This window comes from Paralichthys olivaceus, chromosome 8 (genome assembly GCF_024713975.1).
Source record: "Paralichthys olivaceus isolate ysfri-2021 chromosome 8, ASM2471397v2, whole genome shotgun sequence".
NCBI classification, from domain to species: domain Eukaryota; kingdom Metazoa; phylum Chordata; class Actinopteri; order Pleuronectiformes; family Paralichthyidae; genus Paralichthys; species Paralichthys olivaceus.
In genome coordinates this window covers 2,727,614-2,754,115 of record NC_091100.1, presented here as the reverse complement: position 1 = coordinate 2,754,115, position 26,502 = coordinate 2,727,614, and the positions used below count along the sequence as shown (strand labels likewise).

Below are 26,502 nucleotides of genomic sequence, written 5' to 3'. Positions count from 1 at the left end.
TCCGGGGTCTTGGCTGTGTAAACAACTCACCTTCATGAAACAAGAATCAGCTTCACAGATTCTGCTCTGGAGCCAAACACATGATGGGACATCTTTGAAGACCAGGCTGCATACGATGAGTCTGTTGGTGCACGTGCATGTGATGTTCCATTCATAACCAGAGTGAATACATTTCCATATTTACCCTCAGTCTTTCCTCTGAGGTCTCTCACAGGGACGGCAGCTCCGTCATGCACAATCAAACCCGGGCCATAGGATATCTGTCTGTCCACATCACTCTTTCCTTTTGTGTGGTGATTATATACACAGCTGCTCTTAGCTGTAATAGCAACACTTCCAATGAGTGACACTGATCCTAATCTGTTGCAGCGCTGCGCCACTGCCTGCAGCCGAGTGGACAGTGAAGCATGGAGAGAGAGAGAGAGCGAGAGAGAGAGAGAGAGAGAAATAAAGCGCATGAAGCAGAAGAAAGCATTTTACTGATGGGACTTTGTCCCGATCTGCGTTTTTGTGTTGGCATGTGCCATTACTCAGAATTAGGATTTTAGCCTCTTCCTGCATGAGGAGATCGGACGTTTGCTTGTGGAAATAGTTCTTCGGCTGTGAAACTGCACTGGAAGCAGTAAAATATCAGCCGGGTTCAACCTCGGTGCGAAAAGTGAAAGAACAAGTTTTCCGACTCTGAACAGATTCAATATTTAAAGATTTGCAGAAACCACTTAAGCCGACCTTCAGTCCATGTTCTTGTTTGTGCCACTGAGAGAAGAATCTGACTTTACGATACTTCTGTTGTTACCTGTATTTATGTGTTTGCGGATGCTTTACAGTTTCAGTGTGGCAGGCCCTGCTCTACCACTCGTCCTTTCTCGGGATTCATTCCTCCTCTCTTCCTTCTCGCCCTCTATCCGTCCCCAACCCTCAGCAGAGGGAGCAGGAGCGGAGGTCAAGACGCACTGATGTGTTTTCAGAGAGCATGCATGACAAATCACCTGCACTGCATTAGTAGAGACATATCGCAGTTCGTATATCTACACACACGCATATCTCATATTATCAGAGCTCTGCTATGAATGACCATCAGGACCCCATTAGTTCTTTGGTGCTCACTTAATCAGCTCTGCACTTTTCACTGGGCGGCTAATTGCGCGCTACAGTCCCTTTGTTATTTCAGTCAGAGACGCTGGTTGCATGATTGGCTCATGATGGGCAACGCACAGTGGTTCATCTGTTGAAAGGACCATCACAGATAAATTATCCTTTGTTCCACTGCCTCTTGACTTCAGTCTGAGGATTTCTTCCCTCTATCTTTGCAATGTAAACCAGGATTGTTTTCTGCAGACACATCTGTGGTGACCAGTCTGTTTTGCAGACATTGACCTTTCTGACCACGTCCAATGTGAGGTGTCCTTCCGAGGACTCTTTCCTGTAAACCAGCTGCACAGGTGAAACTATGCACCACCGCTCCTGTGTCAGCTCAACCGTGTGCGGCTTTTATTTTGCCTTTCAGTCCAACAGACGTGTGGTTTGCTTTTCGTCTTCCAGATCCTGTCTTCACGTTCCACATTTCTCCTTAACTGCCGTTTCCTTAATGGCATTTCGAACAGTGTGAATGTCAAGCTAAAAGCTCTTAGAATATACTTTTATAGCCTCCGCTGCTTTGTGGGCATCAATCAGCCTCATTTTCAGATCTTCAGTCAGAGGCTAGGGGAGGACCGTGGCTGCTGAATGTTACCACAAGGTTTGAAGAGCCTGATAAATGTGTTAGCTCTAAAAAAAAAATGTCATCAGACAACTTCTAGTGGTCAATTGTTGACCTGCCCCACAAGTCCCAACTAATCAATTCAAGGCAAATGAGTTAACGAGGTTTGTTAAACAAACTGTAAAAAACTTCATAAAAAAGAAAAATGCGTTAAATCTATTTTAATCAGTCAAACAATCCGTCTCGGTCTTCATATGAGTTTGAGTGTCACAGTATTGTTGTGTTTGTGAATCTTCATTTATTGTTTACATCTGTGCCATCTGTTTCTTTATGCCGTGCTGTCATGTTACGTTCACATGTTCACGTGTGGGTGTGCAGTCCTTCGGAAATCAAACATATGCTTTTAATATGAATATCAGCTGCCCCTCCCCCTTTTGTTCGGAGCTGCCAAACTCTTGCTCGTTGAGGAGAGCAGATGGGGGAACATAATTGATCCCAATCTGCGTTGGCAGAACTATATTTAAATGTTCTCTCTCTCTGTGCTGTTGTTCCTTATAGTTTTTTTTAAAGTTTCCCTTTGTTTACCGCATTTAAACACATTTTATTGTGAAGGACCATCCTCTCTTCTTCTTTTTCTCTGTCATCTGTACATCTTATATAAAAAGAGAGGACATACACAAAAATCCAAAGAAATCCAAAATAAACTTAATTATCATAAATAGAACTTTTAACTTTTATCTCTGTAAAAACTCCATAATGAGTTTTTTTTCTAGTTTAAACTGGCTGTTGAATAAACTAGTGTTTTTCTGGAAATAGTTTTTATTGCTGTGTGGCTATGAAATGATAAAGAGCAGTTTGTCCAATGGGAACGTCTGTGACGCGAGGGCTGCCTGTGGTATTGAGCTGTAGCTGTGTTTCTCTTTGTTTTCTCTGGTGTTGACCTTCACTGGCTTTTTTTTAAATTTTATTTTACATTGGCGGTGTCCTTTCTAATTTAATAGGAAATCAATAGGATCTCCAGTTATGGGGGCAGGGTGGCGACAGATATAATACAGGGGTATTATTTTGGCAGATAAAAGAATTAGCATGGAATGAATGAACGTAGCGTCCCGTCGGCTCGGAGGAGAACTCGTGCTGCTGTTGTGCTGAATCAGAAACATCCAGTGATTACTCAGTGAAACAGAAGAGTCTGCAGCCTCCCTGAGATCTGACAACGAGCCTCTGCTCATTTTTTTTGACCTAAATAGTGAAAAAACAGGCGACAAAGCAGTTTTTAAAATCCCTGATTCCTTTGTTTTTTTGAAAACAGAAGCTTGAGTGAGTTGTTTTGACAACACAAGTTGTTTCCGCGGGTTCGAAATGAAATTCTTACAGGACAGGAATATCTCTTTAAACCTGGATCAGCTCAGTTACTGTACAATGTGCTTTAATATGACGTGTACGTGACAACAAGTTAGAAGAGAGATGAGCCATGTGACTATAACAGCATCAGTCGACAGCTGGCTTTCATTTTTGACTGTTTACTTATAACACACACACACACACATTCAGACTCGGTGGCATGTGTGTGAGCATCTGTACCCAGCTGGAGGTGTAACAGTGGCTCATTAAAGCTCTAACACCACACAACACACTGCAGGACTGCGAGAGCGGAAGACAATACACACACAGAGCGAGAAAACACACACACGAAGGACACAACAAAAAGAGACGATGACGCTGTAGAAGGAAAAAAGAGTAGAGCCGCGTTTTAAGTGATACTAAAGAAAGAGAGAGAGTTTGTGGGGTGGAAAAGTTGGTGGGAAGGATGAAGGGAGAGTGTGGGAGGGAAAGAGTGAATCAGAGTTGCGGTAAATGTGTGCATGTGTGTGTGTGTGTGTGTGCATGCCTCTCTATCTTCTCTGACTTGCAAACCACTTCTGGGACAGAAGATCTAATGCATCCATTCATCTGATTTAATAATTGATGCCATCAGAGGCAGTTTCATCGGAACCGGTGGCATAAAATGAGACGTTTAGTGCTTTCTGGTAATTGGCAGATTAGTTTATTCCTGCCTGTTACAGACCACAAACAAGCCTCCATGTACGATATCTCTCCAGAGCCATCGGCCGCCTGTCTCATCCAGCGTTTCGCTAATACACCGTGTGTCCGAGCTGATTCGTTGGAAAACATGAACTTTGGTGAACTGTGAAAAAATGTGTAAGTGGCTGCACGTCTCAGCCGATCCAGCAGATAAACAACTACAACAGCTTTTATTGTTCGATTCTGCCTCGAACATTGAGAACACAGTCGTCAGGATTTATAATTCTTTGACGGCGGTTAGCTCTGATTCTTCACAACTAGAAGGTCCCTGGTTTGAATCCTGCTTCGCCGGGTTCTCTGATTTCACCCTAATCACATACGTTTGATTTGACCCCCGTCACCAGGTCAAATTTTATATTTCCTCTAATGAGTCTGATTGTGTTTGTAATTAACTGTAGACATTATTTATACCATGCTCCGATGACTTTAGTGTTTTACAGTGACGGGGCAGAAGGTTTGCGGTCATGTGAGGTTGTATAGCGACAGCTTGTGACGGAACTTCCAGGTGTGTGGTCGGTCACTAGAAAGAATCCACACCCGCCCGTCTAACTCCACCTGGCAGGAAAAAATATAACCCAGCGCCTCCTTTGAAATATTCATGAAGCTGTTGAGCTGGAGAGAAGTCGTAACTCAAACACAGACACACACTAAATTTAGTTTGACTTGTGTGTCTGAGAGTGACAGCCTGCGTGTGTGTGTGGGTGTGTGGGTTTGCAGTTTGTGTAACTACACCCTTCAGGAGGGCAGATGTGTGGTAGTTTTGTTGCAGTGTGCATGTGTGTCGGCCCCTGTCGTCTGATTTAACACAGATTTGTGAGAGCCCAGAGTGTTCAGTGTGTGTGTGTGTGTGTGTGTGTGTGTGTGTGTGTGTGTGTGTGTGTGTGTGACTCAGGCTATCCGTCTATGCATCTGCTCATTGTGTGAAAAACGAGAGTGTGTCAGGGGCGATGCCTTTTCCTTGTTGTGTGTGATTTGTTTAATGTTGTGTGACTGTTTCAACAAAATGAGCTGTCAAATCTAAAATTGGTGCAAAAAAATTGCCCAAAATGACGGATCACCATTAGGACCCCCCCCCATCCCACACACACACACACACACACACACACACACACACACACACACACACACAGGTTATGTTCTGAGGTTATAATGATGAATCCAGGTGCACATGTTTTGGATTTCCTGGTTTTATCTTAATTGTTCTTAATTGGATTAAATTAAATTTTAATTTTTAGTTCAGTGGGTTGGCAACACATTTCACTTTATATCTTTTCATTTTGAACTTCTTGTAATTTACAACAGTGTCATGATTATAAGATAAGTGAGGGTTGGGGGTGGGGAAATATTCATCGTATTGTCTAAAATGTGACACTGTGACTAAGAAATGCAGCGGAAACAGCATCAGGCTGCAAACATCACACGGTCTCATCTAATATCAAGATAAACAAGGATCTCTCTGCGTCTCTGTGTCTGTGCGTCTCTGTGTCTCTGTGTCTTTGTGTCTTTGCATCTCTGTGTCTTTGTGTGTTTGTGTGTTTGTGTGTTTGTGTGTTTGTGCTTCAGGGCTCGAAGATCTCAGCACAAACACTGAGACTGAGAAATTCTCTTGTTCAGTTTCGCTTAATTATGCTTTGACTTATTCCCTCTACATGATTAACGATGATAAATATAAATATATAAATGAAATGAAACAGAAACATTTTGACCCGGGGACAGTTTGTTGTTTCCAGGAACGGTTGTGAAGAGTCTGACGCCTCGTCTGATCGTTCGAATCTCGCTCCTGGATTTATTCGGATATAATTGCAGCGTTTACGACGCTGTTCCCAGAGTTCTACCTCAGGCTCGATAACGTGATCAGACCAGAAGAGTCCAAGTTGAAACCTGTAGCCTCGCTGTGTTTCTCCGTCATGTCAAAGGTGAAACTCAGAAGCAGAACAGTTTTCTTTATTCTTCGCAGTCGAGCAACCGGCACCATTAGTCCAGTGGCCAGACCGCCGCACATGCTTTAAATCATCCATAAGGTGTGGACGTAACTTACTGAGCCATGAAATATGAATCTCTCCTGTGGCCGGTGTTTCACTGTAACCTTGGAAATGACATGAGCTGACAGAGCCTCGATTCTGCTCCACCGCAAATCAGATAAAACCTCGCCGGTAAAAACAGCGTGAAAAGTGAGGTCGAGAGATCGCAGAGTAACCAGGATACGGCCGCATCTGTTAGTGGCACAGACGCGGGTTCTCCGTGATCTAATCTGACAGGTGGTTTTCCACGCAGGGAGCCGAGAGTATACAGTTTGAACTTAAGAGGGAAAAACATACTGTAGCTTTCATTTGCTTCCACAGAGGGGTTGTGGGGGAGCTGACATCGGACAGATCATCACACCTTCACGTGGCCGTCACACAGACACTGTTACATCTGAGCCCGTGGGCGATTTACAGTCACTCAATTAAATTGAGTGTTTTGTGAAACCACTGCAACATACATGCGAGGACCTGCCACCGAGCTGTGACTGAGGAGAGAGACGGACGTTTATTTCAGCTAATTTTGCGCTGGAGAATTTTGGGTTTCAGGCGGAAGCTTTAGAAGAAGCCTGTTATTGTTGTCACCAGCCAGCTGGACTCAGTTTGTCGTTTGCCAAGCGATGGTTTAAAATAGACAGAAAAATAGATATTTATATCAAAAGGATTTTCTCATCTATTTAAATCCCGAACTCATTTTCTATCATTCTCAGGACGGAAGGACACCAACATTCTCTTCCTGATTTTCTTGTCTCTTGTTTCCCACCTCCTGGATCACATCTCTGTATTTTAAGTTGTCCAAGTTCTCTTGTCTCAACTTTGAAACTCCAAGTGGAACACCAGGAAAGGGGAAATTTCTACGTTTCTGTCTCTTTCACTGTAGTTTTTCTGTCAGATAATATTCAAAAGACTTTTCCCCTGAAGTAAAGGGTCGAAAGGTTGCGAGCGGATAATTGGCCGGGTCGCTTTAAACACCAGGAAGGCTTTTTAACCTCCCCCTGAAGTAAGCGTATTATGGAAAATCTCAGAGTAGCGTATTTGTGTGAAATACCTGAAACTTTACTTTCCCATATCTTGACAACTCTCCAACCCTTCGTCTCAGCCTGAGAGCAGCTTTCTCTTGTTCAGCCAGGTATATGCATATCAGTGGCCTCTGCCTCCGTCTCTCTGTTCCTAACACTGTAATTATCTCCTGCACTTGATAAACCCTCAGGCTCGCTCCCTCTCTCAATCCCATCTTATTGCCATCGTTATATTGCACTTAATCATCCCTCGCTGCTTTACTTGCATTGGTTGAACCCACCCCCTCGTCCCTCTGGCTGTTTCCCCCTCTCTATTTGTCTTTCCCACCATCCTCTCCGTTCTTTGCACTTTCACTCCCTCTCTCATTTTTCCCTGCAATAAATTCGGTCAAATAGAAAAATACTGGTTTCCCTCTGTCTTCCGCGGTTTGTTTACCCTCTCCACCTCCAGTGACGGCTGCTTCGCAAAGCTCCGCTTTCATCTCAGAGTTTTGCCGGTTTAATCTCACGCCTCTCTTTCTCGCGTACGCCCGCAAACTGACAGGATACACTTTAATGCTTTCACTACATGCACTAAAAGGTGTATCCAGTTTTCAGGAATGCAGGAGGCCTACTGTGCTTATTCGCTTGTACTTTAACATCTTCCTCCATCTGTGTCAAAATGATGAAACGCCTGTATCTGTTTTTGTTTTTTTTCATGCCAGTGCAGCACGCTGTAACTTTGCCACGTGAAGCGATAACACCCACACGCATAAATATTCATGCTCATCTCCAAACTAATCGATGATTGTGTCATCCCGCGACATGTTTACTCAGTCAGACGCTTTCTCTGCAAACAAAGTTTAAGCCGATGTCGCAAAGTCTTCGTCTGACCCCTGTTTCTCTCGATGTCTTGGTTTATTAGATTGACTAATTCCACCTCATTAATTCATATTAGGCTCGACTCAGCAGGATCCCGACAGTGTCAGAACATGTGCGTTTCTGTTAAGGCCTTTTAATGGGAACAAACATGGAGGGAGGACGACATGAAAACAAGACAACTTGGAATGCTCTGATGAGTGCTACACACTTTATAGAAGTCTCCTCATGCCCCTCGTAGACCCGTGGAAGTCTTTCTGTCGTTAACAAGTTTTCCTGTATGCCATGTTTGTGTTTTCCAGGATGATCGAATACTCGCTGGACCTACAGAACGTCAACTTCACCGCTATTAGAACAGTGAGAGTTCTACGACCTCTCAAAGCAATTAACAGGGTGCCAAGTAAGTCACAACACCGCCTCACACTGTGTTCACGCGTGTAATAAGACTGATGCCTGTTTTAAACCTGTTTGTTTGACCTGTGGTGACGCTGATGGCAGTTTTCTCTCTCTCTGACCTACGATCAGTCAGATTCTGATTTTTGCGCCAATTTCAAGTGTTGATGTGTGTGGCTCATGAATGAGTGCCAATGATTCACTTAACTGGTGCTTTCAATATATTACATGTTTAAGACCAACAGAGTCTAACACACACTTAATGTCAAAATAAACACCACGTAGTTTTACTCGGTTTAAAGCATTACAGCGACAAAATGAATGCTTTTACTTTGTAGACAAACTGCTAAACAGGAAGTGATTGTATGAATGCTGTGATGATGGAGATGATGGAGATCAGCTGTGTGCAGACATCGTGTGATATGATGAACGAGTATTCAGGTGTCAAAAAGAGAATTTCTGTCACTTGGGACAAACATTGAAGTTCATCCATCCAACAGACGGAAGTGTGGACGTGAGTTGCCGTCACGTGATCTGCTGTGCGTCCATCAGGGCTTTGGTTAAGAGTCGGTCCCACGTCTCATCCTTCTGTCGCCGAAACTGTTACACATCTGAAAACTGTGCGAGGTCTCATTCAGCACCATGGACAGCTGCCCGCAGGAGCAGCCAGCGCTGTCGCTCGTTCTCTGTCCGAGGTTCTGAACATGAGTCACTGAGCCAGAAATACCTCGAGTGTGAACACGTTCGGATCAGATGCTCGTTACACTCTGGAGAGAGAGGGAGAGAGAGAGAGAGAGAGAGAGGGAGAGAGAGAGAGAGAGAGGGGTCCGGCTTTGAGCTGTCGAAAGTTTGTTTTAGGTTAAAAATAATTTTAAGAAATGTCGTTGGAATGAACTGTAACTTAACATAACTACTCCAATGCCGCTCTATTCCTATTTCATAACACACTCGTGTCCATAATTCAGAATAGGCAAAGCAACAAAAAAGAAGTTTATTCAGGGGACAGATTTTTCTGAGTGTGGGATACTTTAGATGATCTGTGTTGAAGCAAAGACGAAATAGTCAAAACATACCTGACATGTTGTCCCCCAGACACTACCTGCTCTGATCGGGGTTTTTAAAAGTGAATTCATATTCGAAGTGGTCTTTTGAAAAGTAGATCCAGTAGAAGCGGATCCATCGCTCGTTTCTTGAGTTGTGACTCATTAGTTTGTGCTCAACGTGCCAGCTCCTCTCGTCATCGTTCACTGCACAGTTTCAGTGTGTTACTGAATGTGGAGAAAAACAGCTCCTGTTTAGATCTGACTGTTGTGCTCAGTCTGCCTTGCTCACAGATGCCTGCTGGCATCGTAGGTGCACACAACAGAATGCTGCAGCAGTGATACCATTCTGCACCATTATTCATTCTGTAGCAAATGGGCCACGACACCGGCATCGTTGTATTTGTGGCAATAAACTTGCAAAACAAACCCGACTGCCAAACACTCCCCGAAGGCCTCATTGTGTTGGATGTAATTATATCATTTTGATTGTGTTCCTGTTGTTTTCATGAGTCGGTCTGGTGGTGCAGAGGTGGATTTGTGACGTGAAGTCATAACCGCCCGTTACTAGTTAAATCCTGTGAGAAGAAATAAATTCCTGGGGAGTGCGCGGAGCTTTTTAAAAAAAAATTTTCTAAACTGTAATGTCCTCCAGTGTGAAGCTGCTGTGATCCAAGCAGACGTCGCTGAAGTGTTGTGAGTGGCTCAACCCGTCGCTTCAGCTCAGAGAGTAACTGTCCTCCTGGATGAGAATAATCAGAGCATGCGTTTGTGCTTTCTGCGTCTAAATTGTGCCTCGCAGGCGATCACTTTAAAAAGCTATGAGTGCTCTCTAAGTCGGATACGTCGGTGCTTGAAGTTAATGTTGTTCTGCATCCTTTATAAGTATAATTGCTAAACCGCCCACTGCTCATAAATCTGCAACATAAACTATCGGAGTAATTTGTTTTCTTCTCTCATTTTTTTCCCTGTGAAAACAGCTGCAGCTAATTCTGTTGGTTGGTTTGTTGTTTGGTGCAGCATTTACCCAGAACGTACGTGACGTATGGAGAGCGCTTAAACACGATGCCACAGGGAATCCACAGCTTGAGGATTTTGCCGAATTAAAAAGAAGGAAGATGCAGAAAAGAAATCAAGTGGGAGGAGAAGAGTTAGCCCCAAATTGATTAAAGAATTCTGACTGAACGAAACAATCTATGATTTGTCCAAAACTTTCACTGTTTATATGATATATGCTGGGAGTGAACACAAAACACTGACGATTTATTTCATTTTAAACTACGAGTACAGCTGTAATCTGTCATTTCTATAAGCGGAGGTGACTTTTCTATTCCTCCGCTTTTCTCTCTGACATTAAAAATGCAAATGCTTCATTGGTTTGTTGGATCTGAGGCTCAAGTAGAAATGTTGTGAGAGAACATTTTGTGTAATAACAGAAAACAGTTTATTGATGTTTTCTTTGCGATTTATTGGCAACATTTAAACTAGGGAACAAAAAGCAGGTGAGAGAGGAGACAAAAGAGACAAACGAGTCAGGGAAGAGGGGATTATCCAGCTCCGAGAAGGATAGTCAAAGATGGACCTGAGGAAGAGAGGGGTGATGAGCGGAGAGATGTGGGAAGACTCAGATGAGAAGGCTATTACGGTGATAGATGGAGCCGGGGAGACAAGTGCAAGGGATGGAGGGAGTCGTTCGGATGAATAGAGATAAAATGAGCGAGAGACAAAAAGGACAGAGGACTGGAGAGAGGAAGACGAGATGAGAAAACGGAGGTGATTAGATCTCGGGCGGAAGCGGAGGAGACGATGCAGCCGCTCCACACATGCATGTACACACACCACTGTAATACATTTTATTCAACTATAATGAACTGCTGTTGGTTGAGGCATAAATCCTAATGTGGCATTTTCCCTCCGAGCTCGAGTCGACTACACACACACACACAGACACACACACACACACACATACACTAGTTTCGATATGCTAACCCTTAATGCATACAAATCTATAGTTCGTTTCTGAGACTCTGGAATTAAACAGTCTGCTCCTCGTTCAGCAGCCGTGACTCTTCTTTTCTATTCCACTGTGACTAATGAGGCCAAAATAACCACAGTCTCTCTCTAAACTCAAATCTTAACCCTGCACAGATAATCCAGAAAGAACTTCCCGGTTCTGAATTATCTCTAAATGTCAAATCGTCCAAACATCCACAATCTTTTGGTTGAACACGTCCGTAGTCCAAATACATTCAGATTGGATGACGAGTCCAGCAGAACGAGCCACCATGTGTGGCTGCAGGGGGCGCTGTTCCAACATGTCATGGTGTTGCTTTAAAGCAGTCTCTGAGTCTTTCTCTGCAGAATCTTCTTTTTCGTTTTTACTCTTAGAGCGTTCATAGAAACCCTGGATCTGCTTCGGATTAAAAACAAACACATGAAAATGTCACTTTCTACAATATTAACCCCCCGGGGATTAAAAACGGCCGGTTTATAACAAACACACTTGTGCACCGTGCCGACACCACGGCTGCCAAGAGCCAGTTACTTCACCCGTCTTTATTTGCTGGATAAATAAAGAAACAATTCTCTTCTTTATTAAAGACAATTTACCACAGAGCTCATCTCAGGGGGGATTCGGTCTCCAGGCTGCGGGTGAGACGTGGAGACGCAGACGCTTCACTCAGGCAGAAACACAAACGCAATCAATGCAGATAACCACAACCAGCTGCACAGCCACAATCCCCACACACACACACACACACACACACACACGTGTTATCGGCAACCACTGGCTTACTGTGCACATACGCAGGTGTGTGTGTGTGTGTGTGTGTGTGTGAAGTGAGCAGCAGAGTCAGTTAATGGGACGTTAATGGGAATTATCCAGGTCTCAGTCCCACTGGTCACAGCTTAAAGGACTCGGCCTGTTTATTACATTACCCACAATCCCCCTGTGGGAGACGCCGGCCTTTAGCAGCCAAGATGATGGTTGTCAGCAGATTCTCCCTCTTTTCACTTCTTTCTTTTCGTTCACATTCTGTTTATTCTCACTCACCTTCTCTTCGCTGCCTCCGCCTGCAGCTGCGTCCACAGACTCCCGGAGATAATTAAAACGATTGTATAGAAACAAACATGTCCACAATTTGAAATATTCCTCTTTGTCGATTAAGCAGGTTAATGCTGTTGTTCGAATGAAGAGGCTTCGGTTCAGTTTTGCATCTTTTGATCAAATCTCAGTCACTTTTGTTGTTTTATAGACTTTTAATTTCATCATTTTACCAAAACCATCTTTCTTTGTTGTTTCCTCGGAGAGTAACTCTGCAACTTTGCATTTGAAAACATTTGAAAAAATAATATCGCTGTTGAATTAACTGGTAATATTTTCACATGAGGCTGTTTGTAGTGTTGCTGCTGCGTCTGTAACTTGACACAGACTTGATCATTGTGATGGAACCTTTTATTTTTATTTTTTTCAAATGTTTCAGATAGATCTCACTTTTAAATCCCTTCAATTCACATCAATTTACTTCAATCAATCTATATTTTCCAGGTGAAGTTAAAGCCAATAATATTCACGGTAATAATCCAATCATGGATTACTGACAGATATTATTTAAATAAGAATGTTTGTCTTTGTCTTTCCTGTACGTGAGAGCCAAGAGTCTTTCGGGAAACCAGCCGACAAATCATCAAATATTAAACATCACGAAAAAGCAAACTTGGCCGAGCACACTTTTCTCCAAAGGTCATTCAAGATTATACCAAACGGTTGCGAGGGGAAAGAGATATTTTATCTTTCCCTGGCTTTACCCTCTAACGGGAGATTTAAGGTCTCATGAGAAATGTGGATTCTCCACTCGTGATTGGACGTCGCCTGCAGACTAAAATCAACACCAGCAGAATATACAGGTGTCTCGATTGTGAGACTTCACAGCTTCCTTCCTCTGCGGGAATCATTTCACATCATTACATTATTTGGCAAAGGCCCCTGGGAGAAGTTCAGAGGACCGTCACTTACCCCCGATTAGTCAGCTAAATGCTGCATCAGTGCTCAATCTGCTATTACAGACAGAATTTAACCCCTGGTTTGTTTTCCTTATAGAGATCAGAGCCGATGTAATGGGCCGTGGGATCACAATTAGTGCGGGGATTAGAGATTGATTAGCTAATTATGCTAATACAACGGCTTATATGGAAATGTGATAAATATCTGCAGGAGTAAGACAGTGGGAGGAGCGACACAGAGAAAAGATGAAGTCACAGAACAATCACAACAACTCTCCGCTCCGCAGTGAAGCTGAGAATGTCTGAGCACATCTGGGAAACTTGAGCTTGAGATCAGAACGCAGCACTTTAACACTTCCCTCAGTACACACACGCAAATACTCAAGTTCTTACTGCGCAGGGCCAAAGTGCTGCGGCAGATACAGAACAGTGTGAGACCCAGAATGATACAGCAGATTAGAAGAAGTGAGTTGAATATTGCACCTGCCCCCGAAAACACAAGGTAAAAGGAAGTGGAAGTTGGATCTCCTACAAAATAAACCTTGAATCCAGAGTTTAGTTTGAGATTAGTTTGACTTTTGACTTGTAACAAATTTTACATTGCAATCCGCCTTTGATTTAAAGGTTGTGGGTTCTATTCCCTTCAGGATTAGAACCGAGGTTTAAGCCTGAACACTGTGTCATGTGTGATGAGTTAAACGTCTCTGTGTGTCTCCAGGTATGCGTATCCTGGTCAACCTGCTGCTGGACACTCTGCCCATGCTGGGAAACGTCCTCCTGCTCTGCTTCTTCGTCTTCTTCATCTTCGGCATCATCGGCGTGCAGCTGTGGGCGGGGCTACTGAGGAACCGCTGCTACCTGGAGGAGAACTTCACACTGTGAGTCGTCCACGTGTGTGTGTGTCTGCGTGTGTGTTGACGTGTTTGAGTCGAAGGTTTCTCTGCCGTTTTGCTTTTAGAGTCTGAAAGTAACGTCATGAAATAATTTCCACGTCTTTGTGGTTTTTGTTTTAAATAATACACTTAACGAAAAAGTGATTACGCGTTTAGAGCGACACACACTGCAGGACTCGTGTAGTTGTTGTGTTCACGGGTCACACTGTCGCCCCCTTCCTCAGTGTGACTAGAAGATTAATTACATCGTCTAATCAATTTACTGATAAAACCAGAGAGAGAGAGCGAGAGAGAGCGAGCGAGAGAGCCTACATCTCCCTGTCTCTCTCCCTCTCTCTCTCTCTGATAGTGCTGATATAATGAGGCTGATTGCAAACCGAAATTTGCAAAGAGCAAAGATAATTATCTCAGAGTCAGTCCCCAGTCAGGCATAAAGACACACACACACACACACACACACACACACACACACACACACACACACCCTCTGCTTCACGCTGTATGATCCCAAACACAGTTTTTAGCGCAGGTGTCCGTTCCACCGACCGCCCGTTCAGATCGATTGTCCGTTTCCACCCGTCCTGAAGCCGGTCGGGCAAATCACAAATATTTATCTCAGAAGCAGCGACGCGGTTGATACAATGACGAAGAGCACAACCGCGGCACTTTCCTTAACCGAGATTGGCTGCATGTTCCTCAGTGTGCAATGAATCAGGTGACAAACTAGTTAGAAGAGTAGAAAGAAGAGGAGCGGGAAAGAATAAAGAACATTTTATAAAAGTTTCCTTCGGAGCAAAACAACCCCAAAGTTGTCGTATTGTCGAGAAGAGGTTGAAGCTGTATAAAATAATTCTACGGTATTAAAGTCTATTTCAGCGACTCCTGCAAACTGAACAACAGATGAAATTCTTTGCTGTGATTTTTTAAGACATATATATTTTTTAAGACTAATATTACTATTTTCTGATCTTGTAAAACAATATAAAAGAGTTTCAACCCCAAAAAACAACTCAGAGTAAAACTAATGACTTTGTTGCCGATGGACAAGATTCGTATTTTATATTTGCACGAATATCCCCCTCGAACTTTCATTCTTTATCCGTTTTAAATATATTGTTTCATCATTTGAAAAAAAATCTCATCCATGTATTTAAATTGCACTGAATAATTGTGTATTTACCTCCAGTGTGTTTCAATAAGGACAGAACTCCTGCTCCGTCATGCGTGTGAGATTCTGCTTTTCCAACTTTTCTTTTTCACATCAGTGTTACTTTTGTTCCAAACGACTCCCCTGCAGCTCCGCTCAGGAGTTATCGGGTTTCTCTGCAGGGGCGAGACCCCACGCTGTGCAGCGGGAAAAATAAAAATAGGTTCCCGCTCAGTTTCACCGAATCCGCTTCTGAGCTCATTCAAGAAGACGAAGCTGTTGATCTGTTTTACTGTGTCGTTCCCAGAAAGTACATGCACGCTCACAGACACACAACTGAACGTCCTCCGCAGGTATCTTTTTTGAAAAAGGTCTGAGCTGCAGGCTGTGCTGCACCTTCGTATCCCTGTTACCTCTAACCTTTACAGTCTCACAGCTGCATGCAATTTTCTTTTGTGACTTTTCTCCATTTCCCCCCTTTCTCTGGCCTGAAATCTTATTTCGCTGCATGCATGAGAGCTTTGTTGCAGCGATAGCATCGCGTCGCACTGATGTTCTGAATCTCAGCGGCCGTGGGCTGTTTGTTTTGGTGGAAGTGTCAGAAATTCAATTACTCTGTCATGTCGCTTCAGAATCAGAGGAGCGCAAATGCTGTTGTTGATTTAGGCTGAGCTGCTCGTGTTGTTCGGCAGCGCAGGGAACTCCTCTCCTGTTCGTGTGTCGCACTGTGGATCTGCTCGTGTTGTCGTGCACAGGAGCAGAAACGGCAGCTTTCGCTCAGTTGTCAACATCCTTCATCTCTTATCCAAAAAACATGGTCCAAGTTTTAAATCACAAGAGCCACAATTCAATAGTTGTATAAATAATGATGATGATGATTAATATTTGCGGGAGTTTGCTAAACTAGAAAATTGAATTTTCACACCTCTCGATCACACAAAGAACTTTGAAGGACTGTGTCTTAAGTCTTTTTCGGACTAGTGAGTATTTATCTAAAAACCAAACAATGCAAATACCCAGGGGATTGTGACATGACTCATTCATGTTTGTTATCATGGTCAGTTCTAGACTTTATATAAAGAATGACTTTAGAGTCGTCCTGTCCGTACACGAAGTCGACCAATCAAGAGAAAATTTGAATTTGATTTTCTCCTCAACTTGCAAAACAATGCGAGATAAACCAAACCCCCTAAATTTGGACGTATACAGTTTATTATTTTTGTGGAGAATCATTTATTTGGTCTATATACTTATAATAATTTCTGGACTTTGGTGCAATTTATAGAGAATAAAGAGGCCGATTAATATTCATATTGAAATACGATAAGTTGTGTTTAATATATAAGAAATTGTTTTTGAATTTCCCTTGAATGAACAACTCCAGTTAAACTTGTTTCCTCCTTCTGATGAATTACATGTTTGGTTTAAGATTAACTGAACATTGACCTGCTGTGCCCTGACTGAGAGGCTCTAGAATACAGCACTGCAATTAACATCAATTCATTACTCGGGAAAGTAGTAATTGAACACTTGTTTCTATTTTCCCCATAATTAGTGCAAATCCACATTTAAACATTATGGAATGACAGAGCACATACATCTGCCAACAGTCCCCTGATATTAAACCAGTTCTCTAAATGTTTTGGATTCATTCCATCGAGATCCGTGAATTCTTCACTTGGTGAAAATGTTTAAAAAAAGTAAGCGTCACCTCTTTGGATCATTTGCTGCTTTCGGTGTCACAACTCGTTCGCCGTCAGGACCAACTCGTCAGATAACTGAGAAGAAGACGAGAGGATTTAAAACACAAGTTACAATTATCCCAGTTTCAAGCTCTCGTGTATCCCAGAATGCATTTGTTCAGCGGTGTATTAAACAATGGAACATTTATTTATTTATTTTCCCAAGTGAGATATCTGTTAATTGCCTCTGATCAGTAATCAGCCTTTGAATTATGAAAATTGTCCTTAAGTTCCCTGGTAACAGCAAAGGAAAGACAGCGAGTCAGAATTAATCACAGGTGTCGTTTGTTCTCAAATATCTCCGTGATTAAGAGAACAGCCAATACCAGAGTGAAAGCACACGGGCTCAGACAATAACTGGGATTCTGCCGGTGGTGAGCGAGAGCCCGGGGAGACACAATCTGCGGAATGTTTGAATAGGTCGATTTCTTTTTTTTGTTGGCTGCACGGAGGAGGGGAGCTGGATGCCGGTTTTTTGCTGCTCAAGCTGTCGGGGGGTGGTCCATCGCCATGGTAACCCATTCAGAGACGAGATGCAAACTGTAATCGTGGGACGTCCCGACCCACCTGAGTTCATTTCAGTCGTGTCGTCCGGCGGATGGGAAACGTGCAGGTGCAAGTTTGTTCCCTTTTTTTGTCTGCGATGGGATCAGACCTCTGAATGTGTAAGTGCAGGTTTATGTGATTCACTGCAGCTGCTGGAGCCCGACGTCTCCTCGGGTGTGAAACGTCCGTCTGACTCCGTCTGGTGGCGAACGTAATCACCTCGGCACACAGAGACACACGGCCGATGTCTAATCGGATAACAAGCGCGGCCGCGATATCTGCTGTCGCTGGATTTGTGGCCTTGTCAAATCCAATGCCAAGAATTTTCTGATGTGCACCCACCGTTCTCGGGCCGCCGCTTAGCAATGAGATAGAAATACAAACGGCAGAGCGCACCGGTGATCAACAGGAGATCAGGTGTTGTTTTATTCACGCAGACGCACGCTGCGATGTTCGTCCTCGCACGCAATTTCCATACGTGTGAAGCCGACATGTAAAAAGACCATAACAACCAGTCAGACGCACAATCAGCTCGATGGATGAGGTCTCCTCCACCGAGGAGGAGCTGAACACAGAAAGGAAACATTAAATGTTGGTGTTGATGCGGAATAAAGGAGAAGATCCAGCTGTTTTTTAAAAAACTTTTTTGTTTACATTGCAAAACCGTTATTTTCTGGCTGAATAATTTAACAGAGCTGCTGTGGATCAGAAAAATAAGAGAACATCTGGCCTTGGAGGATTGATGTGTTCTCCTGGACGCCATTCTATGTTTCTGTTTGTTTGTCAGTTTGCAGGATTTCACCACAGACGTCGGTGGAAGGATGTGAAATGTGTCGGAGAAGCGGTTGCAGTCTTCAATTCACGTTGCACCTGAACTAAATAGTTGTTTTCTTAAAGCTGCCTTTATTGACTTTAACTGGACAGAAGAACAGTTCACAGCCTTTACAAAGTTGCTCTGACTTGTTATGGCCGAGGCGTCGGCTGACATTTACCTCATCCACTGCTACACTCGCTTTCATTTTGAGTGCGTCTGGCCCGCTAACAATGTCTGGACTCAATTAGCTGGAGCGGAGGTGGTTGGTGGATTGTTGGCTCGTTTGTTTTATTTTTAACCTTTGGGCAGAATGACACTGATTCTTCCTCTCTGCTGTTTATATATCGAGCTAAACTGTCACAAACGAAGCAAGAACTGGGATTTACAATTAGTCAAACTCTTTTTTTTCAAACATGAGTGAAGATTTAACTATTTTAACTTTGGTCCACGTGTTTGTTCATTCATCATTTCAGTCCCGTGGAAGAGAAGTTAAAGCTAAAGTCACAGTCACTTGACATTTTTATCTTTGGATGCATCTTCACGCTGAAACTAAAGACTTTCCCGGCATTTATGACGTAAGGAAAGAAATATCTCAGGCTCATCGTCTCCTGTGTGTGAATTCAATCGTCCTCGCGGAGAAAACCTTCTTTCAACTTCAGGAAATTACACTGGTTGTGTTTTTACTCACCTCGGCCTCGGCCACAGCCAGAGACAAGAGGCAGACCCTCGACTCAAGGATGAAGTGATTAGATTCATATTTGACGGTCACTGTGACCTCACAAAACCCTTCATATTCAACTACCCCTTCTTATTCTCTGGAAAACTGCGACTGACTGACTGAGAGACGCTCACAATGCTGCCTCCACCGAGCCTCCTCAAACACCGGGTCAGACCTAAGTGCTAACAGACATCGCTCTTCATCCGTATCTCTTTCTGCCGTCTGCCCTTTAAACAGCAGCCCTCTCTCAGATTAAAGTGCCATCAGAGATGCTCGGCCTCTTTAGCCTCAACCTTGCTCCTTTTTTTTATTACAAGGAAAAACACCTTCTTTTCTTTCTTGTTCTTTCTTCGTTCCTTCTTTCAGTCATCGACTTTTCTTTTTAATGCTTCGTATTGTCCTGGGTTACCTCGTTTTCTTCTCTGTGTTTATTCTGTGTTTTGTTGTCCTCGTTCATCCTCTTCTGATTTCTTCCTTCCATCTTTCCATTTGCTTTCTCACTCTTTTTTCTGCTTCCCTCGCTTCTTCCCCTGGTATCAGGCTGTTTCACTTCCAACATCTTTGAAAGCGGAGGTTTAACTCGTGGCTCCCACTGGAACTCATTTAACAAAGACGCTTCTGCTTTTTAACCGTTGTGTTCATTTACTGTCGGCATTTTACAGCTCAGCAGATTTATTTATCCCTTGTTTATTCCTAAATCCCTGAAAGTCGTCCTCACTGCAACATCGACTCCTTCAGCGTGTTTCTGACGCAGCCTGGTTTTTCGCCGTAAGCAGCTTGTGGCCTTTTCCTTCTCACTGTGTCTCTCACTGAAACCCTGGAAACACCAAGTCAAACTAAAACACTGACGAAGATCAAATGCTTCGTCTCATGCTACTTCACTTCATCTGTTAAAGGTCGCTCTGCAACACCTGACCACCGGGCCACATGTATGTTCTGAGTCTGTGGGGAAACCCGCTGATCTTTTGCATTTTTAATCCAGCAAATATTTCAAATGTTAATATTCTATATGTTTTATATGTGAAAGCCTGTGGGTCAAGAAATAAAAGATCACAAGCAAAAGAATTGGCCTCTATTGATGGGGTGAATATAACAGACAGTCGGAGCATTCAAACATTCTCTCTCTCTCGCTCTCTCTCTCTCTCTCTCTCACACACACACACACACAATTCAATGAAGTTTTATTGGCATGAACATTTCAAATAACGATGTTGAAATACAATTTTGCCAAGTTTACTAAACCAATAAAAACTATAAACGATATCAAGAGCGATGTGTGTGTGTGTGTGTGTGTGTGTGTGTGTGTGTGCGCACCCTCTTCAAACATTTCTCTTTAACTAGATCTTACACTTTTCTGTTGCACTTATTTTATTTTATTTTATAAATCATTTAAATGTTATTTTAACAGGATCTTATGTTATTTAAAATCTGTTCTTATATATGAAATACATTTTTATTGTTATTATCTGTCTCCACCTCCCCTGTTAAGCAGTGATCACGCGATCTTTCACTTTTTCTCTCCAGTGTTTACTTTGTTTTGGTTTGATTGAATCTGTCTCTCTCTCTTTGTCTGTCACTCTCTGTCTCTCTGTCCATCATCATTGTGTTTTATTCTTTCCGTACCAGTCTCACAACATTCGAGTGCTGGAAACAGCCATGAAGGACGAGAGGTTCTTTTTTTTTTTTCTGTCTGAAGCTGCCTTGACAAACGAGCGTGAATGAACACGTTCACACGAGCATTTGTTTGTGTCCCCGTGTCCGTCCACCTGCGTGTTTTTAAATCATGTGGGAGATTACGTGCACCTGCACCACCTCTACCTGCCGTCCATCCACCACGTCATCTCTCTCTCCTCTGGGGTTTTGAAACAGTTCATTATTCTCAGTTCAATAACAATCTTTTCAGGGACATTTGAATATATTTAAAGTACGTTTCTGGATTTTCCAGTTCAAACAAGAAAAGAAAACTGATTTGGTCCATCGAGTCCGTCATTAATCTGTAATGAACCTGGATTAATGCAACATGTTTTACCATTTCTTCTCATTCTTGTTAACCTGTTCAATTTATTAATTATTAAACACGTGGAGTTTAAAAGTTTTCCCCACTGTCTGTCTCACCTCCAGCACCACAGGCATCAATCTGCCTCGACCCTACTACATGGCCGACGAGGACGACGAGCGACCCTTCATCTGCTCCCTGCCGGTGGACAACGGCATCATGTCCTGCTCCGACGTCCCAGCTCGCCGCGAGGGAGGCCGGACGTGCTGCCTGGACAAAGACGACGCCCTGTACCGCCAGTCGCTGGGCCTGAGCCCCGAGCCTCTGACCAATGGCAGCGTGAGTGTGGCGGGGCTGTGTGTCAACTGGAACCAGTACTACACCAGGTGTCACACCGGACACAGCAACCCCCACAAAGGAGCCATCAACTTCGACAACATCGCCTACGCTTGGATCGTCATCTTTCAGGTGGGACTGACACTTGAGGTGATGCATGAGCCTTTTCAAACGTCTTTATGCAACGTGGATGTCGTTGTAGTAACTGAAATGAGACGGAAACATTCACATCCTCGGCTCCTAACACAACTACTTTGAAAGTATTTATGACACAGATCACAAAGATACCGGTGACACGACACAAGGAAGCACTTTGACTTTTGTGCTCGGCCGTATGTGTCACTCTTCACGTCTGGGAGCAGTCGTGAGGCAACAGTCCGTCAAATAAACCAACATTGTCTTAGAAAATGTACAAACGAGTGAAGATTTATCAGAGCAGGCTCGCTGTCTCCAGCTTTTCTTTTAGCTTGAGAGGCATTAAAAAGTGGTTTCAATCTACTTTCCCACCAAAAAAAACTTTTAACCGCACTTTCCAAAATGTCAGACTGTTCTTTTAATACCAGTATTTCACCTCTCAGGTCAGATTTACTGTGTTTTCACTCTCGCTCTGTTCTCTGGGCTGTAGGTGATCACTCTGGAGGGCTGGGTGGAGATCATGTACTATGTGATGGACGCACACTCGTTCTACAACTTCATCTACTTCATCCTACTCATTATTGTAAGTGACATACAAATACACACTCTCTTTATTCATCTTAGTATGTGTTATACTTCTGTGTTCCACCAAAAAAAAAAAATACAATTGAATCAACATTCTAGTTCAGAACATAAGATAAAAATATGTATAATATGATACCACTCAGATGCTGTATATGAATATTGATACTACACATGAATACACACTCCAGTTCAAACACACGAGTTCATCCAGTGAAGTTGTAGATTCTGCATTTTCCCAAACCTGCGTATTTTTACACATTTTCTGTTTTTGTTGCCATGCTACAGATGACTGCAAATAAACGCTGTCACCCTCTCACTCACACACACACACACACACACACACACACACACACACAATGTCAGTGTCATAGTGAAAAGCTGGAATCCCTGAAGAATCCTGCTTTTGTTCAGATAAAACACTTCAATTGCAGCTTCTCTGTGTGTGCGTGCGGAGATGAGGTGTACGTGTGGTGCGTGTTCTTGTGTGTGTGTGTGTGTGTGTGTGTGTGTGTGTGTAATTGTTATCATAATGCAGCGTGACTGCCAGTCCCAGTTACTTCTCTAACCCAGGGGCTGCCTTGTTTTTTTTTTTATTACACTTTTAATTGCCTGCCTTCAGATACACACACAACCGCCTCTCTTCTTCTCTCCTCCTCTCTCTCATCTCGTCAACACTCCCTCCATTCCTTATTTTCTTCCTCTCCACATCCCTCTGACTCCTTTGACTCCGTCAATCGCTGCACCTCTCTTCCTCTTCTCCTGGCATCTATCTACGCGTACACACTTCTTACCTTCCCTCCCATCCTCATCTCCACCTCTCGCTCTGTGTTCACTCGCTTCCTTTAACCTCCTTTCTTCCTCTCTATCCTTTTATCTCCTGGCTCCCTTCATCCACTCCCCTCCTGCTCTTCATTTCAGCTCCCCCTTTTCTTCTCGCTGAGCATCATTCATATATCTGTCGCTCGACTCATTATTCCCAGTCACGCGGAAATGCACGCATAATACATTTACACACAACAGGAAGCTGTCCCGCACTTCCACATCGCGGAACCTAGAGCCGCCTCACTACAGACAATATCACTGTTGCCTTTTGGTGTGAAAACATCACCGAGGTCCGGAGGAAGGAGGGGGGGGGGAAAGGAAAGGAAGTAGCTGAGGAGGAGGGAAGGGGTTTAGATGTAAATTGAGAGGTGGTATTGAAAGCATGGAGGAATACGGTGAGTGAGGAAGAGGGTGGAAGAGCAGCAGGGACGAGAAAGCGATGGACGTAAGAGTGGATTAATGAAGAGTGTCAGCATGAAATCAGGGAGTGGATTTGAGGGACGGAGAGAGGACGCGACCACACGTTGGTCTCTGTGTTTGATCTTGAATGAGACGTTTTTAATGGGAATGAATCCCTCAGAGTTTCCTCTGGTCGCAGCAGAACCACTGATCCCAGCGTCCGAGGGTCGTACAGTAGGTTGTTCTAGTAGCAGTAGTAATATTCGTATTAACGCAAGGGAAGTTTTTACTCCACAGTATATTTAAGATACAAAGTTTTTCTACCTTACATGGTGCATTAAAACACCGCCCCCTGGTGGCTGGCATGACATAACATTTCCTCCTCTTCCATGTTAGTGGATGGGACATGGGCCGCACTTGTGAGCTACACAAAATAAGATTTTTCTGCAAAGTGGTCTCTGTCAGTCGAGGTGGTTCTTACATCGCTGGTGTACGTTCTCCAGGAAATTGGATTTGAATCGGTTATTTTGTATATGCCGTAAAAAACGTGTATTGGTTGGACTTCTATACCTCAAGCCTCCAATCCTCCGATCAATACTGTGCACAAATTGGCAGCATCGCCTCAAGATTGCAGCATTTGTGTTCATTTCTGGAAATAGGAGAGGAAGGGTCATCCATTGTAATATACAGTGTAAGTGACACAGATTCTTTGCTGTGCTCTGCTGGGGCCGCAGCATCAGAACCAGTGACACCAAGTATAAAAGTATAAGGATGGAGCTGTGCCGGAGACGTCCCTGGACCTCGGAGCTGGCTGTGGAGATGAGGATGCTGCAAATCTCCTGGAAGTGATCCACTGTTTGTCGAGTAAGTTGTGGAGCTGTAGCTCCGTGAAGTTCAACAGTCTGTGCAGCATCCTCCTCCCCTCAGCTGCAAGGACTCCAGAGACGTGTCCCATGGAGCGATGGAAGAGGGTGAGCGACGGAGACAGACACAGACAAAGGGCTGGAGACAGAGGGTTGCTTCGAGTTGCTTTGTCAATTTCACTCACGTTGCATTCATGCAGATTAGATGTGTGAAATTGAATTTCACTGAGAGAGAGAGGCAGAGTGGGATGAGGAGCAAGAAGGGAGCTAGATGAAAACTGTGAGATGGAGAGACAGAGGGACAGATGGCGAGACAGATGAAAAAAGTGCGATAAAGATGGAGAGAGTTAAAGCTGTTGCTCTGTGCTGATTAACGTCATGTAGAGCAGTTTAGACAAAAGGACTCAGTGGAATTAAAGGCTTTGCATAGAAAATAGCTCAGCCCGGTGGAATTAAGGTTTAACATCCAGAAATACCAGCTCCAACCTGCTTTGTTGCGGAGCGGCACAGTGGTGCGCGCCTCTTAATTTGACACGTCCGCCATGCACCACCCTGTGCTGATGCTATTAACTTTCACCAGAATGTTTCTACTTCCTCCCACTATCCAGAGAGGAAGCCAAAATAGGCCTATGATCGGGGGGGGGGGGGCAGAATCCATCGATACACTCAACCAATCACGAGTCGGCCTCGGTTGTCAATCATGATGATTTTTATATCATCCAATAACAAATTAAAACCAAACTTAAGTAACTTTTTTCATTTTTGTTCGTGTCCAATACTCTAACATGGAGGAGGCAGGGTTTTGACCTATACTGACACTTTGGATTTACTTTTTCATCCATCTTTATATTCAGTCTATGTAGCATCTGATACAGAAGATCCATCAATGACCCTGTGATGTGACGTACGTGAAGTAAAGGAGTATAATGCACTGATTTGATTGATTTCAAGTTTAAATTAAGCTTAAATGAAATACGCTACATCCATAAGCTCCAGCGCTTAATTACATTTCTAAACAACCTATTAACAACGGGGTTCAATAGCCTTTTATAGACTCTGAATCCAGTTATCGAATCCACTTAAGTGGTTTGTTTGTTGGTTAATAAGGTTAATTACTGTGATAAAGATCGTTTAAAAATGTTTTAATTTCCCTCAGCACAGCAACACAACAGATTTCAAATGTGTATCAAGACAAAATCTGAATAATTTAATATTTAACAATATGGTCGTGTGAAGTGTGAAGTGTTGTCGGGCGAAATATATATCATCTCTGCTGTGTCTCAGTCAACAGCTTCTCAAAGACGGTATTCAAAACATTCAACACAGTATTTATTAGTTCATATTGAAATATCATCAAGGGAGTATCAGCTAATTAAACTGCTGATGTTGTGTATGGACGATGCACCTGACATTACCTGAAGGTGAACTCGTTGCTGCCGACAGAGCAGATAATTGAAAGTTCCTTCTCTGACATTAAATATTGTCAAATAAAGGATTTGTTAATTTCTCCTTCACCATGAAGCCTCTTGCACGTCTGTCGCTTTCTGCAAGACTTCTGTTGACTCAGGAGCGGTTAAAGCTGGTCTGCCGTGTTTGTCCCTGTGCTTTAGTGTGTGTATATAATGAGTTTGTGTGTCTGTTCTGTCAGAGCGACTGACCAAACAGAGGATTATGACTCGACTGGGGATCCGTTGGCCTCGGAGCTTAATGAATCTGGGTATTTTATCAACCTGGAACCAGATCCAGATGGAACCTGTTAATCAAACTCGTCCCCAGAACCCGTGAATCAGTGAAGCAGTAGGTGATGTCTGGAGGTCAATCATAAACCAGTGAGGTTCCATTTACACACAGCACGACGCCTCTTTTTCATCCTGATATATGTCTATTCTTTTTGTTTTATCCAGCATCAGAAAAGTCTCCAACGTTCCCACTCGTTGGCTGTTAATGTTGCTGACATTTTATTTACGGCTGTATTCTCAAACAGGCTCATTGAAAAATGTTCCAGATACTTTTCTCGGGGGTTAAAGCAAGAAAATGTCCCATTCACACACAAACAGCCCACAGGGGCAACTTAGGGTTCAGTGCCTTGCCCCAGGACACTTCCACATTCTGGCTGCAGGATTCGAACCACGAACCGGCTAATTAGTGGACCACTTGCTCTGCCTCCTGAGACACAGCCACCCTCTGCACATTTATTGGATTCCTTGTTAAAAAATATCGATTAGTGGAGCCGTGGTATTGAGGATTCATTTAAATTCTTATAGTCAAACTTTGGGGCGCGTCTCTGTTTCTCCTGCCGAGCCTCAAACTCTCCATTCGCTGTCATCTACACATTCTCTTGGCAGAGTCTCACACACACACAGAGTCATTTTGTCACTCGGCTGCAAAC

At 43.5% G+C, this 26,502-nt stretch overlaps 1 protein-coding gene across 2 annotated transcripts in view; it reads left to right on the top strand.

The window, feature by feature from the left end:
• Positions 1 to 26,502, top strand: part of LOC109643409 (voltage-dependent T-type calcium channel subunit alpha-1I-like) — a 146,245-nt gene that overhangs the window by 65,201 nt on the left and 54,542 nt on the right. For both annotated transcript variants that reach the window (XM_069530618.1, XM_069530617.1), the window contains 4 exons: positions 7,982 to 8,079; positions 13,836 to 13,995; positions 21,099 to 21,441; positions 21,935 to 22,027. In XM_069530618.1, the coding sequence (XP_069386719.1) occupies positions 7,982 to 8,079; positions 13,836 to 13,995; positions 21,099 to 21,441; positions 21,935 to 22,027 (694 nt within the window). The remainder of the gene's footprint in view (positions 1 to 7,981; positions 8,080 to 13,835; positions 13,996 to 21,098; positions 21,442 to 21,934; positions 22,028 to 26,502) is intronic.